The sequence below is a fragment of the Equus przewalskii genome, chromosome 26 (assembly GCF_037783145.1).
Source record: "Equus przewalskii isolate Varuska chromosome 26, EquPr2, whole genome shotgun sequence".
Taxonomy (NCBI): Eukaryota; Metazoa; Chordata; class Mammalia; order Perissodactyla; family Equidae; genus Equus; species Equus przewalskii.
Genome location: NC_091856.1, coordinates 19,537,507 through 19,555,547, shown reverse-complemented (window position 1 = coordinate 19,555,547; position 18,041 = coordinate 19,537,507). Strand labels below are relative to the sequence as shown.

At 46.4% G+C, this 18,041-nt stretch overlaps 1 protein-coding gene across 6 annotated transcripts in view; it reads left to right on the top strand.

Annotated features, from left to right (window-relative positions):
- Positions 1–16,140, top strand: part of TNC (tenascin C) — a 91,025-nt gene extending 74,885 nt beyond the window's left edge. For all 6 annotated transcript variants that reach the window (XM_070596213.1, XM_070596212.1, XM_070596210.1 and 3 more), the window contains 9 exons: positions 842–961; positions 2,757–2,900; positions 3,666–3,796; positions 7,038–7,170; positions 8,255–8,406; positions 9,195–9,291; positions 10,178–10,339; positions 12,670–12,833; positions 15,420–16,140. In XM_070596213.1, the coding sequence (XP_070452314.1) occupies positions 842–961; positions 2,757–2,900; positions 3,666–3,796; positions 7,038–7,170; positions 8,255–8,406; positions 9,195–9,291; positions 10,178–10,339; positions 12,670–12,833; positions 15,420–15,530 (1,214 nt within the window). In that variant the 3' untranslated portion in view covers positions 15,531–16,140. The remainder of the gene's footprint in view (positions 1–841; positions 962–2,756; positions 2,901–3,665; positions 3,797–7,037; positions 7,171–8,254; positions 8,407–9,194; positions 9,292–10,177; positions 10,340–12,669; positions 12,834–15,419) is intronic.
- The last annotated feature ends 1,901 nt before the right edge of the window (positions 16,141–18,041 follow it).

Here is an 18,041-nt window from a genome sequence, read left to right as displayed (position 1 = left end):
GAACACAAGAGGGAAATGGTCATATTTAGGTTGGTTTCTAAGAAAGGGATGTTGGGTAGTAGTAGTGGTCAATTAAAAGGACCAGGACCCTGTGAATATCCATCCTTTCTCTGTATGAATCATTTGGAAATTAGATCTAAGACTCCAAATAACTTTAATAGTCATATGAATAACAACTGCAATTATTGAGCGCCACCCTTAGCACATTTCATGCACATCATCTAGTTCATCCTTACAGCAGCTACTCTTTGACAAGTGAAGAAGCAAGGTTTGGAGAAGGGAAATGACACAAGGGCACAGACACTAGACACTAGAGAAGCCAAGGTAGAACCTGGGACCATCAGCCCCCAGAGCCTGGCTCCATGTTATCTACAGGCCACCGGACCAGAGCTGTCACTCAAAGCCCAGGAAAGCCTGGGGCAGCCTTCACTCTGCAAGTCTCCTCTGTTTTTGTAAGTTCTTTCCCTGGGGAAAGTGATAGGAACTACAGTGATAACCGTTGTTATGTGTTCAGCTCTTTCCAGTTTATATAGCACTTTTCTGTCTATAATATGATGTGAAAATCAAAATAACACTCAGGATAAAGCCAGACAGAATTGTTGTCCCCCTTTTACAGGTGGGAAATAGAGAGCCAGAGTAACCTGGCCAGCAAGGAAAGGGGTCATGACTCAAACCCAGGCCCATTCTGGCTCCAAGCTCAGGACTCTGAACCGTGCATGCAGCTGACACTGTGCCCCAACACCAAGAGTCCAGGAGCAGTGTTCACAGCAGAGCAGCTGCGCTCTGATGTCCTACCCCATGATTGCCTATCTCTCCAACACATCGCCATCTTTCTTTGCAGCGCTGGATGGCCCGTCTGGCCTGGTGACAGCCAACATCACTGACTCAGAAGCCTTGGCCATATGGCAGCCGGCCATCGCCCCCGTGGACAGTTACGTCATCTCCTACACAGGGGAGAGAGGTAAGGTCATGTCCAAGATCCTCCCTACTCTGAGGAGTGACTGTCCTGCTATGAACTCTTCCCGCTTTCCTTTCTCCATGCTACATTTGGTACAAGATGACAAAAATGCGTGAGTAGGTTGTAAGGCCAGCAATGTCCTGTGGCTCTCAATTGCAACCTCAGAATAGACTCATGGGCTGGGGCTGGGTGGATGGGTGTGGAGGGACCTTGTCAGGGGGTGACAAGGGAGGCCTTATCCATACTCCTCTGCTTCTTGTCAAGTGAAAGGGCACAGACAGTGTGGTTCTGTCAAGGGAGTCCTGTAGGCCATTTAAAGAAAAAACAGAGAGTCCATCTCCAGCCTCCACATTTCCCCCGCCTTTTCCTCATTCTTCCTCTCCTGCTAGTCTCTCTGCCTGTCGGTGTGAGTCACCCTTTCCAAACAGCACTCTTATCTCTTACAAAGGATTCCAGAATCTAAACCTTAAACAGGCTACTTCAGGTGGCTCTGGGGAGCCCAGGCTTCTCAGATGCCACAGAGGAGGCCAGTTTAGCAAATTTGATTGAGAAATCAGAAATCATTTCTCCCTGTCTTTGCAACCGTCTGTGCTGATTTACTTAGTTCACAGATCAAATGCTTGTTTGGGGCACCAGCAAACCACGGCCACCAGAACGTAAAGTCAAATACAAATGCAGCAGAGTAGAAAGAGAGATTCGTTTTCAACAAATGAATCCATACTTTTGTAATGAGCTAGATTTTACTGTTTTAACCCCCAAGCATATGTAAGTTTCATATTTTAGGCTTCAGTATTTTTTACTTTGAGTACTAATATGAGAGGGCACCGCAATCTGTGCCTGGGGCCTCTGAAAATCTTCATTCAGCCCTAACAACCACCTACGAGAGCTCTTCGGAGGACAGAGCAAGTTGGTGGGTGGTGGGGAGGAGAGATGTTTGGGTTTATTCTTTTTACTTTCCATTCTTACATATTCCCTGTAAGCAGCCTCTTCCCAGGCGGGGAAGATGATAGTGTGTCCCCCAAAATAAGTTAGAGTGTAGTTCCTGGGAATCGTGGACATCGTGGATGCAGGCCTAGAAAAGAGCCTGGTCCACAAGAGGAGGGAGTTAGGGATGATGAGTAGGCGGCCAACTAGTCCCAGTTTGCCCAGGACTTTCCCAGTTTTATCGATCTATGTCCCACGCCCTGGGAAATCCCTCAGTCCCGGGCAAGCCAGGATGGTAGGGCACCTATGATTAGGAAATAAACACATATCCTTGGACATCATGGTTTGATGTCCACCATTGGACCTGACCCAGCAGGGCTGAGAGGCAATGATCATGCTGTTGTGTCTGTTGCTACCCAATTTTTGTGACCCCCAGCCTAATAATTTGACAACATTCGGCAATTTATAAAAGGATGGGTAAGTGAAAAAGAGGAGAGAGCAAGCAATGGGACTAATTAAATTTGGGTGGCCTGAGGCTTGGAGATGTTGCCTGCAACTCTCTGGCTGGTCCCTGTGCCTCAGCTGCAACGCCGTCCCAGACGGCACCATGTGGAAAAACTGCCTACCCCCAAGTCCTCTTCCCTCTGATTTGGTGCCTGGAAAAATCCAGTCTCCGTAGGATAAATCCTTTGTATATGAGATGAGTGCTCACGAGAGAGGAAGGGGTGTGAGCCACTTCAGAAATCAAATCTGCTTTTCTGCAGGGTCACTGAAAGTTTCTGTGTTAGAAGTAGGTGTGTGCGCTGTGTGCCAAGTCCGCTGATGGCTCAGACAGGGAAAGGTAACGGCCTCGGGGTGTGTGTTTCATGTTCAGTGCCAGAAATTACACGCACGGTGTCCGGGAACACGGTGGAGTATGCGCTGACCAGTCTCGAGCCTGCCACGGAATACACGCTGAGGATCTTTGCGGAGCAAGGGCCCCAGAAGAGCTCAGCCATCACTACCAAGTTCACAACAGGTACAAGACACCCAGAGCTGGAGGGCGCCCACCCACAGACTCGGTCTTAAACAGGAACCCTCTATACTCTTCCTTCTCAAGTCAGGTCCTTGCAATGTGATGACATCAGCATCAGCTAAACTCACCAGTGCCCACTCAATCAAGACCTTCAGAAATACACCGTTTCCTTTTGAACTGAAATGACCTTGTTCTCCCCACGGACTAGGAAATGATTTTAAGAGAGGGATTTTTAAGTGGAAAACCAGTCCCCATTGGCCCTAAAGCCGGTGTTTAATGATCCATGTTCTAGGCAGGGAAATATTTTTAATAGCAAGATTTTTCAGTCAAGTTTTCCTAGATGTCCGCTGGGTTTTTATACATTGAGATCTTTTTTACAAACTGCAGCAAACCAGGGAAATGGAGGAAATGTCCTTTGAGCAGTGGTGAGCGCCAATACCAGTATCCATCTGTCCTCTTGTTTAGAAACAAGGGGGGATTGTAATTATGTTCACAGCTGTGTCTTTCTCCCCAAATCCAGCCAAGGCCCGGCAGGACCATGTTGGGCTTGGGAAAATGTGGCCCTTAGGATGAGATGAACCACAGAGAATTTATGTCTTTAGGATCACATAGCTCAACCTCCTCATTCACAGATGGGGAAATTCTCTGCCCAAGGTCATATAGGTCAATGGTAGAGAAAGGACTTGAACCCGGGCCTCCAGATACCCAGCTGGGATTTTTGTCTACACTCACTGACTTATTTGACATTGAGTGTCTTATCTTCTCCAGACCTCGATTCTCCAAGAGATTTGACTGCTACTGAGGTTCAGTCGGAAACTGCCCTCCTCACCTGGCGACCCCCCCGGGCGTCTGTCACTGGTTACCTATTGGTGTATGAATCCGTGGATGGTACAGTCAAGGTATCTGGAAACATATAAATAACTGCCAAGCTTGCTGGTTGAAACATTTACACGATCCTCAAAGTAGGGAAGAATTATCTGGGTGTGTTTCTTTACCCAGTGCATCTGGGGAGCTGAAAAAAAATTAAAAGGGAAAGGACGCCATGCCAGACTTTCTGAATCACATGCTCCAGCGTCTCTCATTTTAACCAGACTCCAATTTTGATAACCAGCCAAGGTCGAGAACACAGCTCACAAGACTTGAGGACATTTTAGGAGCTGAACTCTCAGTCCTTTAATGTTTTATTGAACAAAGGCCAACAGCTTCTTCTGCATCTTTGCCATATATATTATCTCACAGATGGCATCATTCCATTATATATTGAAATATATATCACCAGGTCCTTATGACATCAACTGTTAATACTGTTTATAAGAATTGTTAATGCTATTTATATTCGTTACCCATGAACTTTTTTCTTTTACTTTTAAATTCGAAATAACTTTAACCCTTCACGCAAGTGCAAGAGATTTTCTAAACTCTATCTTCTAAACTTGTTATTGAATTTTTAATTTCAGGCCTCATACTTCATATTTCCAAGATCTTTTACTTATTCTCTGCACATCCATCTTTTTCTAGCATCTTGTTTTTGTCTTGTGTATCATCTTTTCTTTATCTCTAAGAATATATGTTATTGGTACTTTTTTTCTACAACCTACATAGGGTTTTTTTTTCAAGTTTTTCTTTTCTGTTTCACTGCTGCTGTTGGGTTTGGTTTCATTGGATTTGGGTCTTTATCTTTCTTGTTGAAGACTTCTTTCCAATATCCAGTGGGCCTTTTGTACCTGAGCCAAGAAGGAAATAGCTGGTGAGGAGTTCCAATTGCGTAGACAGGGCTTCTCGACTAGGGGGGCCATGGTAGAGTGATTTGGGGGTACCCAGCAGTTTTATGGGGGGACTCCCAAGTATCAGCACTGTAAGCCTTTTCTCAAGCTAACCAATCTCCCTGGAGGATCCTCCAACTCCTTCAAACCAGGCTGCCAGGAGCTCAGCTGGAGAAGGTACAAATCTTCACTTCTTCCATTTCCAGTGTAGCACCTTGGCCTCCTGCATAGCTGGGCCTGGTGGGTTTGAATCCAGAGTCTCCTCTCTGGCTCAGCCTCTCCAGAAAGTAAACCTCAGCCTTCCCTCTGGACTGGGAAGGACAGTCCAACAGACTGTTGGGGGATGGGGAGATCTGGGCATCTGTTTCTTATACAAAGCTTTTAAACAAACCTTAGTTCATCCAGGCCCCACCCCACACTGACCTTCAAAGGCATGTTTGCTTTTGTACACATTCCATTCCTGAACTTGCTGGGCTCTGTGGCATTCGTCAACCAGCCTCTGACAGGTGCTGTTCGCTTAGTTAATTAGCCCCCTCAGCTGTCACTCCACCATGCACTTTCCATCTATCAAGATTCTCTTGACATTGCATTCACATTGCTGTCTCCTCTGCCATTTCCCACATCTTTGTGGGTTTACACTCTCTAGCCCATTACTCTCATTTTGGTGATATCAAAAGTGAACAGAAATAAACTGCATTTCCAATCCATCATGCTTAACCAGAAGTCAACACACATTGCTAGTTACTATCGTGGCCCTTCTTGGAGTTGGTCGAACAATGAACTAACTCAGCGTGTGGATGGAGGAAAGCCCTTTGCCTTCTCTGGCTGTCAGTGTTCACATCTGTAAAATGCACTGGACTCACCAATCTCTGAGTTCCCTTCCGGTCAGGCGTTCTAGGATTCAGTGTTTACCTGAAGTCATAAATCTCATTTTGAGTTACCTTAATCGCCTAGAAAATAACTTTGTACAGCAGCCTAGAGAGCTGATAGGTAATTGTATCCTGAAGTAATTCAATAAGCACAGCTTTGTAACTGATAAGTGATCCTTCTTACGTAGACCAGAGCTGGGGGCCTCACAAAGGTCACTGGGTCACTGGTATCAAATGGGACCTTCCCTCGGCTTACATCATGCATGTCCCAGCCCCAGCTTTCTATGTTTCACTCAAGAAAGTCAATTTGGTACAGGAAGAAAGAGTCCTGGACAGGGTATTGGGAGGCAGAATGGAAGACCATCCTCTGCCACCAACCAATTATGGAGTGAATGCAAGTGTCTTAGCTTCTCTGAAACTCAATCCCAGCCTCCCATTCGAAAAACCAGGATAGCATCACTTGCCCCATTCTGAGGATGTGAGAGAACCTTCCAGGGGCCTCCACACTGACTCATTTCTGCCTAAACCCAGTCGGCTGCATTTGCAGGATGTGGAGAGCACTCTTATGTTTGGTTTGCTAGGAATGTAGGCTGAATTCCAATCCCAGAAACCAAGGTCATCTGCTAAGTAGTGATCCCCTGGGTATTGGAAGCTGGAAAGAGGGTTTGAAAAGAAAGAGGATCTCTAGCAAACTCAAGCCGATCCCCTCCTCTGGACAGCAGCACAGTGACCAGTCACAAACGACAAGCATAGGCAGTTAGGTCTCACAGCAGCTGCACACAGCCACCTCTCCTGGAGATCTCTGTTCTAGAAAAGAGGTACGATGGTCAGCTCAAGCCTTCATCACGCCATGCCTACTGAGCTATTATAATAGCATCCTGACTCAAGAGATGCCCAAACTGACTGCATCTCAGTCATCTGGGAGCTTCCAAATATGCACCTGGCCAGGCTCCCTTCTGGCTCTCACAGTCCTGTCAGTCTGGGATGGTCTCAGGCATTGTATCATTTTAAAGCTTCCCAGAGGGCCATGACAAAAAGCCATATTTAGGGCCCACCAGCCCAACTGGTCTCAAAGTCTAAACCTTTGTCTTTCGTGTGATTCATCTTGCCCCCAGATGAAGCTGGGTTCATGCCATTCACTTTTTCAAAAATCTTTCAGGAATCTCTGTTCCTTGTAATGATAAGCTTCAAATTCCATAGCTTGACGTTTAAGGTCCTTTGTAATCTGGTCTTAGTCCATCTCTTCCGCTGCTTCCCCAGCTGAAGTATGGTTGAGGTAGGTCATTGTCTCCTCACGTTATTTTAACTTACTCTGCCCCTTCTGGCCCCAGGACCTTTGCTTGTGCTGTACGCTCCCCATCTCTGACATCCCGGAAATGAGCATGGAGCCTGTGCACAGAGTGGGGCTCAGTGGATTCTTGTTGAATGGATGAATGATCTGTATGCATCATCTGTACCCTGAGGATTTATGTGGCCAAAAGCTATGATATTCTTTCTTCTGCCCTTAGGAAGTCATTTTGGGTCCAGACACCACCTCTTATAGTTTGGCAGAGCTGAGCCCATCCACCCACTACACTGTCAAGATCCAGGCATTGAATGGGCCCCTGAGGAGCAAGCTAGTCCAGACTTTCTTCACCACAGGTAAGGGGCTCAGGGAGCAGCCGGGCCACAGCCGGGCTCAGGCGTCCCAGGAACAGGGAAGCTCCCCCTGCATCCTGCCACTAGGTGTCTTCTGCAGATGGCAAATGTGCACGCTGTTCCATTGGTGAATAAGAGGAAGCAGCTGTGTGTCCCAGAGGGCTGAGAGTGTAACAGAGTGTATCCCAGCACTGCCTCCCGCCCTTCACACTTCCCTTAGCCACTCTGCACACACCTGCTGAGGGAGGTGCAGAAGCAAAGGGACCTCTTAGCCAGATCTTATGCCAGGTGCTGGGAGTACAAAACTATGAGTGTGCCCTAAAGATGCTCTCAGACGAAGGCCGTGAAATAAACGAGGAAACAGCTGATGAGGCAACCTCAGATGAAGATAAAGTGCAATGAGGAAGTCGAATCAGAAAAAAGAACTGCTATGACCATGACTTCTCCCACCCACCTGCTAAGCACAGTCCCACGTCCATTTCTGTCAAGGTTTTGCTTGCATCACATTATTGAACTTGGAAATTCCCTGGGAATTCTTGTTTTCTCCCTCTAAGATTCCCAAGCTCAGAGCAGTTAACTGACTTCTCCAAAGTCCCAAGGCAAGGAGGGGGCAAGTTCAGGAGGAACACCCTTGTCTTTGGCTTCAGAATCCCTTAAAGAGACCGAGATGCACCTGATAGGGCTGATAGCACATCCTGATCCACAGCGAGCCACCACTGGGGTCTAGAGACCTAGCCATCCTGGCCAGCACCTGGGTGCTCATCAGGTGCTGCCTGGCTGCTCCAGGTAGAGCAAGGTCGACCTGACACATGCCCCTCCAGGGGCTCAGCTCTCCTCCACCGATGTCATAGGCAGCTTCCATCAATAGAAGAGACTGAGATGGGCTATTTATCCATAACCTCTAAGCCTCATTGCATCTCCACAAAAATGGGACTATCTGCATCTTGCAGATGAGGGAACAGAGCTTCAGAGAGGTGCAGTGGCTTGCCCATAGGCATCTAGCCAATAAACAGTTGAGCTGTGATTTGAAAGCTCCTACCCTAGTCTTCCAGCTCCAAGAGAGTCATTCCTTCTCCTTATCCCGCAGTTGGACTCCTGTACCCATTCCCCAGGGACTGCTCCCAAGCGATGCTGAATGGAGACACGACCTCGGGCCTCTACACCATTTATCTGAATGGCGATAAGGCCCAGCCGCTGGAAGTCTTCTGTGACATGACCTCTGATGGGGGTGGATGGATTGTGAGTGTCACCAAAACAGACTCCAGAGCTCTCAGGCATGGGGGATGGGGGTAGAGGGCGCGAGGGGGAGCAGGGAGGGGTGGAGGTCCTCCTTGTGCACTGTGACCCCCATGTGCATGAAGTGTTGCAAGATAAGGCCTGTCACACAGAGCCACTCAGGAATTATCTCTTAAACAAAGGAATGGGAGAGAAACTGGAGATAAAAAACAGGCTAAAATAATTTTCTTGTAATTTATGTCCTCAAAAAGTTTGTGATGTATAACATTGACAGTGGTCATCGAATTCATTACGTGTATTAATTAGCACTGACTATCTACCAGGCACCATGTGAAGAATTTTACATGAATTATTTCAATCCCATTATCATATGAGCTGGGTAGCATTTTTTTTAATCAACAAACAATTTTTTAGAGCCAGTTTTAGGTTCACAACAATATTGAGCAGAAAGTACAGAGTTCGCATAGAACCCCTGTGTCCCGCCCCCACGCATGGCGTCCCCCTCTATCAACATCCCACACCAGAGTGGTACATTTGTTACAAGCAATGAACCTACATTGAAAATCATTCTCATCCAAAGCTGGGCAGTATTTTTAATCCCTATCTTTCAGAAGAGAACACCAAGGCTCAGAGAGAGGAGGTGACCTGCTCAGAGTCACATGGCAAATAGTGACAGAGAGAGCTATGGACCGGTGCTTTTCCCACGGTCCAATGTTTCATCCTCCCAGAAAGATGCCTTCTCTTTCTTTCAATAGCTTAAGTGCGCTCAGATTCATTGATTATGTTTACAGGTGTTCCTGAGACGCAAAAATGGACGTGAGGATTTCTATCGAAACTGGAAGGCCTATGCTACTGGGTTTGGGGACCGCAGAGAAGAATTCTGGCTTGGTAATGTAGCCCTGCATGTTTGTGTCGAAAATACCCATTTCTACCCTCCTTGTTGTTTGTCCTAACCTTCAGCAACCTATGGGAGAGAAATGGATTAGGAAGAAACAACGGCACTGGTAGTAGACACAGAATTTCAATTTCTCGAGAGAGAAGATTTTAAATTCTCTGAGTCATTAAAAATAAAATCTAATCAGGGAAGAGCCAACAGCCAGACCTTAAGAATAAGCCAAGCTTTAATTCATTCACTGGACCATTTCTAGAATTGTCCTTAGTGATATCGTTAACTGCCTCCATCCTGTGCTGACATAGGTCCCTAGGAGCCATAACCTCTAAGACTCATAGCATCCCCACAAAGTTCAAAATTCCCCTCTTGACACGGGGAAACAGAGCCTCAGAGAGGCTATGTTTCATGTTCATTGGCATCTAGCCAATAAGCAATAGAGCTGCAATTTGAAATCTCCCAAGCCAACTCTACAATGCCATCATCCATCCATCCATCCAAGCAATTCACTCTTTCCAACCACCTACCTGCAAAGGGCACTGTCCTATGCCCCAGGGCCTGGGCCAGGGAGTCTGTCCCCTGATCATCCATTGCCTTTCACTTGTAAGGTGGTTTATTGCTTAAAAAGGGCTTTCTCCACCCTTATCTCCTTTGATCTTCACAATACACTAAGAAGTGGGCAGGGCAACCAGATTGTACCTGACGCTCAGAAACGTCATGTCTTGCCTGGTGTTGCACCAGCACAGAGCAGACCAGGCTGCAAACCGGGGTCTCTGCAACACAGACTTCTCTAGGGTACACCCAGCCACTGCTCTTACCAGGTGGAGTAGAAATGATGGCCCCAGTCACTTGTGCGTCTTTGGCAATATTGCCTGTCATCCACAGGGCTGGACAACCTGAACAAAATCACATCCCAAGGGCAGTACGAGCTGCGAGTAGACCTGCGGGACCACGGGAAGTCAGCCTATGCTGTCTATGACAGGTTCAGCGTGGGTGATGCCAAGACGCGCTACAAGCTGAAGGTGGAGGGGTACAGCGGGACAGCAGGTATGGGACAGCCGCGCTTCTAGCCTCCGAACCCACAAAAACCTTCTTGTGCTTTCAGCTAGTTCCTCCAGCCATCATTCCTTCCACCATGAATCCATCCACTTATTGGATCAACAGATACTTGAATCCCCACTAGGTGCTAATCCAGAGGGTCTGCCATTGAATGGAATCGGGTAGATATCTCCATCGTGAAAATAGAGCAGGCTGGAAATCAGGACCAATTTGTAGCTACTGTCACTCAAAAAAATAGGTCTTTCTCTTATCCATTTTTAGATATCAGTTTTAGACTAAGAGAAAAACAGACTCTCAGGCGTCTTAATACTCATCTGACCCAGTGCTTCTCAATGTATTACGTACATGTGACCCGCCCTGGGATTCTGTGAACGCGCAGCGGCTGACGCAGCATGACTAGGGTGGAGTCAAGGTTCTGCCTTTCCTACGAGCTCCCTGGAGATGCCACTGTAGGTGATGTCACTAGTCTGTGGGTGGCACTTTGAATAGCAGCCTATCCACTCCATCACCCAGCTGTTTGAATCTCATCTTAGACATCACCACCATGTGGTCATCCCAGCTCATCCTGCATACCCTGTGACCAGAAGCTCACTCTCTCTCAATTGGTACTGTCATTCCTTGTCTGGTACATAATGTAGTTCAGGTCTTAAAAGTTGCCTTTGGCTTGAAATGACCTTTGTGTGGTTTTCTGGCTTCAGCTTAGAGGAGAAATAAATAAGGGAACTATGCATTCAGGCCTACTAGGAGGCATCTTCTTTTGCAAATATTTCAAGTGCATCACCCCCATTTTAACTCTCATAAAAGCATTCCAGGAAGACATTGCTATTATTCAGATGAGGAAACTGAGGCTCAGACAAGTTTGGTAATTTGCCCAAGGTGAAACAGCTTGTAGAAGGTGGACCTGGGCTACAGGCCTGGCTGAGACAGGTGGACTTGGTAACAAGAAAGGATGAGGCCAAAGAATGTGACCACCCCATGCAACCCATGCCCACTTTGGGATGATTTCTAGTTATGTTTCTGAAAACAAAAGAGAGAGATGTTATGGGATATTTTCAACCTCTCTGAGCCATGAAAGAAACCATTCATAAAGGTGAAATTCCCCAGTTTGCCAAAAGCCAGGCTCAGTCTGAGGAGGCACCCAGCTCTTTCGAGATCATTCTGGTCTGGAAAAGAGACACCCAGGGGCAAAAATTGTTTTCGTTCTTGCATCCTTCAAAGAATTGCGACATTTTATTACCTGGCAATAAATACCTCCCTGGTTGAGATGGCTTCAGGCAGGAAGGATATTGTTACACGGAAAGCAAAGCCAGGGGCAGCAGGCATGTGGCCTCCACCCGTCTCTGTCTAAGGAGTGAATGAGCCATAATACGTCCCTTTGCTAAGATAAGCCCTGAAGGCTGTGTTCTCCCGTGTATGTTGCTGGCAGCCAGCCCTCCACAGCAGAACATCTTGTTTCATCAATATCTACCTGCTATTCTCAGTTAAAAAGGCACCTGGGTCCCTCTGACAACTTGTTCCAAGTATCAGGGTAGAATGCCTCAGTGTCTTGAAACTTTGGTGCACAACATTGGCCAGGGGTTGGTAGTGAGGGGACACGGAAAGAAACGGCACTTAAATGCTCCTAAAATTCACTATATTAAATTACAAACTAGATGCTCAAATAGCACTCTATATAAATGAGCTTCTCGTCTGAGAATCAGGGAACACTGGTCCCATGAACACTTTGAAAAATAGCTGTACGATACGCAGGCTCTTTGGTGACAACTAATATATGAAGAGTTTATTTCTAAGTATGGCTCTGAATACTTGAATTTGGGGAAAAAGCACACCATTATTAAATGCAGATTTCTCACTCTCTGAGCTCCTTTATGGAAAGGGAATGCAAAAAGATCATAAAAACAACAACACTCCTATTTGTATCCTACTCTGCCTGTTTAGCATATCCATGGTCCCTGCAGTATCCTGAGATAGACTGAATCCACGTGCTAGGGTCATTCTTCAGATGAGAAACAGGCTCAGCAAGAGGCTTGACTTGTTCAAGGTGGCAGCTCGGGGGCGAAGGAGATGGGACTTGAAGTTGGACCCTCCGAAGCCACCTGCAGCCCTCTTTCTACCCGTTGTGCTGGTTGTATCAGAAATGAGTCTTTGGGGTGACACTCATGTCCCATCCAGGCATGTGTTTGATTCTAATCCTGGGTCCAATGTCCAGAGCCAGCCCACCCGAGGACCTTTTCATTTGTCACCCCTGGCTCTGCTCTTCACGGCCCACAGGAAACACTGGCTGGGATTTCTCAGTCCATACTTTCTCTCTCTCCCAGGTGACTCTATGGCCTATCACAATGGCAGATCCTTCTCCACCTATGACAAGGACACGGACTCAGCCATCACCAACTGTGCCCTCTCCTACAAGGGGGCTTTCTGGTACAAGAACTGTCACCGTGTCAACCTGATGGGGAGATATGGGGACAATAACCACAGTCAGGTGAGTGGACGGTGAGGACCCAGGACAGGGCTAGGGAAGCTGGCTGGAGGTGATGGGCAGGCCAGTCAGCACCTCCGCCCTGGCTGAGACCGGGAGGCAGGAACCACAGGTAGACGACACACATTTTTTTCCCAGCACAGCAAGGAGAAATCTCAATGACACTGCAGGGCAGGTAATTCACAGAAACAGCACGTGTTCACCCATGAACGCTCCCCAGGGATCACTGGTCAGGTGAATTCCAAACATAGATAGCTTTTCTCAGACAAAATCTTTGTGTGAACCCCCAGAGGAAAGCAGCTAAACGTGGAAGCCACTTAGGGGAAGCCAGGGTGATGAAGGCCCGGGACACCGCCTCCTCACCCCAGTCTGGAGGCACCTCCAGAACCCCAAGAACCCCTTGGAACGAAGACCGCAGACTTCAAGTCTTGTCTTTTTATGAATCATGAGACCGAGGCCCCGAGAAAGGTGACGTCCTTGAGGTCACAGAGTGAAATTGGAGGCAAAACAGGACCTCCCCACATCCGGCCCTTGGCGTTTCTCTGTGCCACACAGGATGCTGTAGCTTAATTTCCCCAATCACAGAAACAGATTTTTGAGGTCCCCTTTAGAAATAGGTGAGCAGAACAAGTGCAATCATCTCCCTTAGGCTGAACTCTGGTGCACCAGCATGCGCCCGAGAAGTGGACAAAGTCAGGTGGTTTCCAGCTACTTAATCACAGTGGAGCCCCTGCCTGGTCCCTTCTCAGAGGCCATCCCCACCCTGGGGAGGAGAGAGGGTGCTCACACACGGCCACCCAGACTGATCCCTGGAACTCAGGGATTCCTACCCAGGCTGCTCCCAAGGGGTCCTGGGGGCTTTGTCAAAAGCCACAGGCTCTAACCCCACCTTATAGCCCAGGGATTCGGATTCATGGTCTCAGGTAGGATGTAGCATCTTGTCGTTTTGCTTATTTGTACTTTATTATCGAGGTTTTTTTGTTGTTGTTGGCATTTGGTTTTTTACCGGCTGCTCTTCCTTATTAGTAATTTTCATACGAGTGTTTATGCTTGAGGTAGCTGCGAGCAAATCATCATTGTGCCTTTATAGGGAGCTCTCCCCACGGCACCATTGCTGATGCTCTACAGGGCACTCTCAGCTCCTCCAGCCCAGGTGCTTGTCACCTTTACCCTGTGAGGGGACCAGGACGTGGCTATTCATGCCTGTTGGACAGAGGAGCCAAGAGCTGGAGGACACGTTTTGACCCCGGTTCTGTGTTTTCCTGTCTTATTGTGTTGCCTCAATTACACCTCCGCTCTGAGCACCATTGGATTGCCTTTATTACCTTGTCTCCTAACACTAGTGCAGTATGAAGTGCTTCTGAAAAAAAAAAAAAAGCCACATGCCTAAAGGAAACTTCTTGTTTCATCTTCCATCCAATTTTGGAAGAAGAAGGAGATGACAAAAAAGGCCACAATGCAATTATGGGAGTTTGGTCCCAGCTCTGGCTCTGCTCCGGTGCTGTGTGGCCTGTGTGAAGTCACTTCCCCTCTCTGGTTTCAGTCTGCACCATAGTGCAAGGAGAGCTTGCCCCCAGCTCTATCAGAGGAAAGAATGAGGACACAGGAAGGCGGCACAGGACCAGGCTGTCAGGCTGCACTACCTTACCGTAGCTGCCTAATTACAGTTGTCCCCTCACAGCCCAAGGCAGGTTAAAGAGAAGAGGGAGTGCATGGAGTGGTGGCTCCTAGGAGCACCCTCTGAAGCTGAACCCCTCACCAGTGGGACAAGGGGCCATGTGGAACTGGATGGGCAGACTCTACCATCTGTAGACTCTGCTAAAGAGTCAACGTGGGACCAGGAGATCCAGACACACAAAAAAATAGTCTTTTCTTAAAGGAAAATCTTCGGCCAAAATTCCAAGGATATTTCTCCCTGTTTGGGATTAGTAAAGTAATATTTATTGAGCACCTATTATGTGCTGAGCAGTGTGATGGCTCCTTTACAAACTCATTTAATCTTCATACATACTTTCAAGGTTGACATTATCAGACCTTAAGAAAAACAAAAAAGATAGTGAAACTGAGGCCCAGAAAGTTTTGATAACTTGTTCAAGACCATTTATCTCTCAAGGAAGAGCACTAAGATTTAACCCTATATGTTAAGTTGCAAACTTGTGTTCCACCTGTGTTCTCTCTGCTGTTCCATACAAACCTCTATTAACACACTCCATAGAAATCCTGTGAATTATAGACTTCTCTGCGTGTAGCTACTCAATTCTGTAACCTCCAATCATGACCTGAATTCCTTCGGCACCTATTCCTAATGTTGCCAAGTTTCACCAACCGCCATTTTGTTTCAAGATGGAAGATCAAAGCTCAATGCAGTCAGGTGACTTCTGACCAAAGTAAAAAATTGGAGTCATATTCAGCCAGCCTGTTTGAAAGTTTTGACTACACAGGTCAATAGACAGATAAGCAAAAGACAGTTGTCAACTACCAAATGGTCAAGTTGAAACAGAACTCGTTTTGTTCCGTCTACTAAACTGCAATGGTCAGTGAACCCCTAGCCTAATGGAAACCAATCTGGAGATCTTTTTTTTTTTACAGGGTGTTAACTGGTTCCACTGGAAGGGCCACGAATATTCAATCCAGTTTGCTGAGATGAAGCTGAGACCCAGCAACTTCCGAAATCTTGAAGGCAGGCGCAAACGAGCATAAATTCCAGGGACAACTGGGTGAGAGAGAAGTAGGGCCCAGAGAAAGAAAAAAATTTTACCAAAGCATCGATACAATCAATCTAACCACCAAGCCACACCTGGACATTTGGCAGGAGTTAAAGTTGACCATGGATCATCAGGGCCAAAGGCAGCAGCACTGTCCTGGCCCCCCTCTGCGGTGACTTCCTTCACACCAAAGACGACAGTCTCCAACCTGTTTCCGTTTTGTTGTTTGAATCAGCAAAAATCTTCCAGTGACAGCATCGCCATGGTTTTCCTTCTCTTGGGTGGCTCTGGGAATGGGAGAGGGGTAGGCTGTACAGTGGTAGTTTTAGGACTGTATTTTACCCAAAGCTATGTAATTAATTATCATTATTTTTGTTAGCAATGAGTCAATGTGTGTCATTGGAAGCCGTCCCTTTTTTTACATTTCATACAACAGAAACCAGAAAAGCAATACTGTTTGAATTTTAAGGATATGATTAATATTATTAATATAATAATGATGATGATGAAAACTAAGGGTTTTTAAAGAGATCTTCCTTTCCCAAACACATCTGGACAGTACCTGATTGTATTTTTTTTTTAATAAAAGCACAAGTACTTTTAAATTTGGCTGTTTCAGGCCTTTCATTGTTGAGCCTGAATTCCACCAAAGCCTATGCATTTGAACAGAGGGAGGGATGTTGGAAATGAAAGGTTAGGGAGGGATGGTGGTCAAGTGGGAGGGGAAAGAAAGGCAGACTAAAGGCTGGGAGGACGGAAACACTTTTTTGAGCAAAGTTGAACAAGGTTGGAAAAAGCTTACAACTTAAGTTTCAGCTTCTTGCTCAACATTTCCAAGACTAATCGTTTATGGTTTAAAAGATGTTTTTATACCCATTTTCTAATGTAATCTTGTTACCGCACCGGGTTTGTTTTTGCCTACTGCCCGGAAAGCCAAACACCGAGACGCCGAGATTGCAGCAGAGAGAGGGTTTACTCACAAGGCAGCCACGTGAGGAAGCAAGAGAATGAGTCTCAAATCAGATTTCCAGAAAAGAGGGACTCAGGGATATTTATGGGATAAGAGGGAAAGGTGGTCTGAAATGTGGAGAGAGGTGGTTGGAGGTGAGGAGAGGTGAGGTAATTGATAATCTGTACAAGCGTAGTCAGACTCCATGCCTGTTCATAGGATGCATGCTCACAAAATGGCAACATTAGTATGATCTGAGGATGGAGGTTTTAGCCTCTTGACTTCAAAAGGTCATTTATCAGACATCTGCACAGTCCCAGTTGATGGGTTGGTGGTCTCAACCAGCCTGAAGTGGACAAGAGGTTCTAATCCCTGAAGAACAGCTCAAACATCTGTTACCATGGTGACCCAGGCTCCAGGGAGATGTTATCTACAAGAGCCTAGTGGGAGTCAGACAACAGCATATTGCCTAAGCAGCACAGTTAACAATGGGTGGGTTAAATAGCTAAAAGCTATAATCCGTAATTGCAAAAAGGAAAAAGAACTTTAGTTCCTAGCTGCTTAACCATCAATAGCTAACTGTTTGCTGGTTTCAATCCCTCCTATTCTTTGGTCACTCCTCATTCTTGAGGGATTCAGGGCTGCAACCGATCCAGCTCCTTCCTGCTGAATTGGGGTGTAGATCTGGGTTAGAGGAATGAAACTGTTTAGCACTCATTTGGAAATATTCTCTTGTTCCTGGCTTCAGGTTAGCATTTTGCATTATTAGAATATTGTACCTTGTTCAACAGGTTTGGAATGACATCTAAAGTCACATCTTATAATCAAGTATTGGACCAGAAGGATAAGAAGTATAGAAAACCGAAATTTTAACAGTCCTTGAAAAATAGTCCTAATCCCAGTGGGGCCTCCATCTGGTCTCCAGGTGGGGCAGACATCTGGGCTTAGTTCCTGACAGTCTTTTGCTTTACTGGATATGCGTCAGAGACTGGAACAATGGCCTATACCCTGATCTTTCAGTTGTCACGATGCTGACTATCAGCATAGACTCTCTGCCTGGGGGTCATCACATTCCTAAGGAACTCAAAAGAACAAAGTTATCAACTTACAGCAGCTGAGAGGGGCCATAAAATCTACAGAGCATGTCTGGGTGAGTTCATCAGAGGTCATTCAAAGTTACAATATGGTTTCTTTTCTATAGTATGGCTTCCCTTATGTCAACTCTGTGTTGAGCCAGTATCAATCTTCTAATAATTCTATGACATAGATGAGGTGACAATTGTTCTCATGCATAGGTTAAAATCCCCAGAGGCAGACCATGTGAGTTCAAATCTTGGCTCCACCATTCCCAAGTTCCCAAACTTCTCTGTGCCTCAGTTTCCTCATCAGTAAAGTGGGGATATTTGCACTTCTTAATTTCATAACGTTTCGGTGACAAATAAATAATATCATCCATATGAGGCCCTTAGCATCGTGCCTGGCATAGATAAAGTGTTAATAAGCATTAGCTATCACTACTGTCACTTTATATATGATGAACCGGGGCTCGTAGAAATA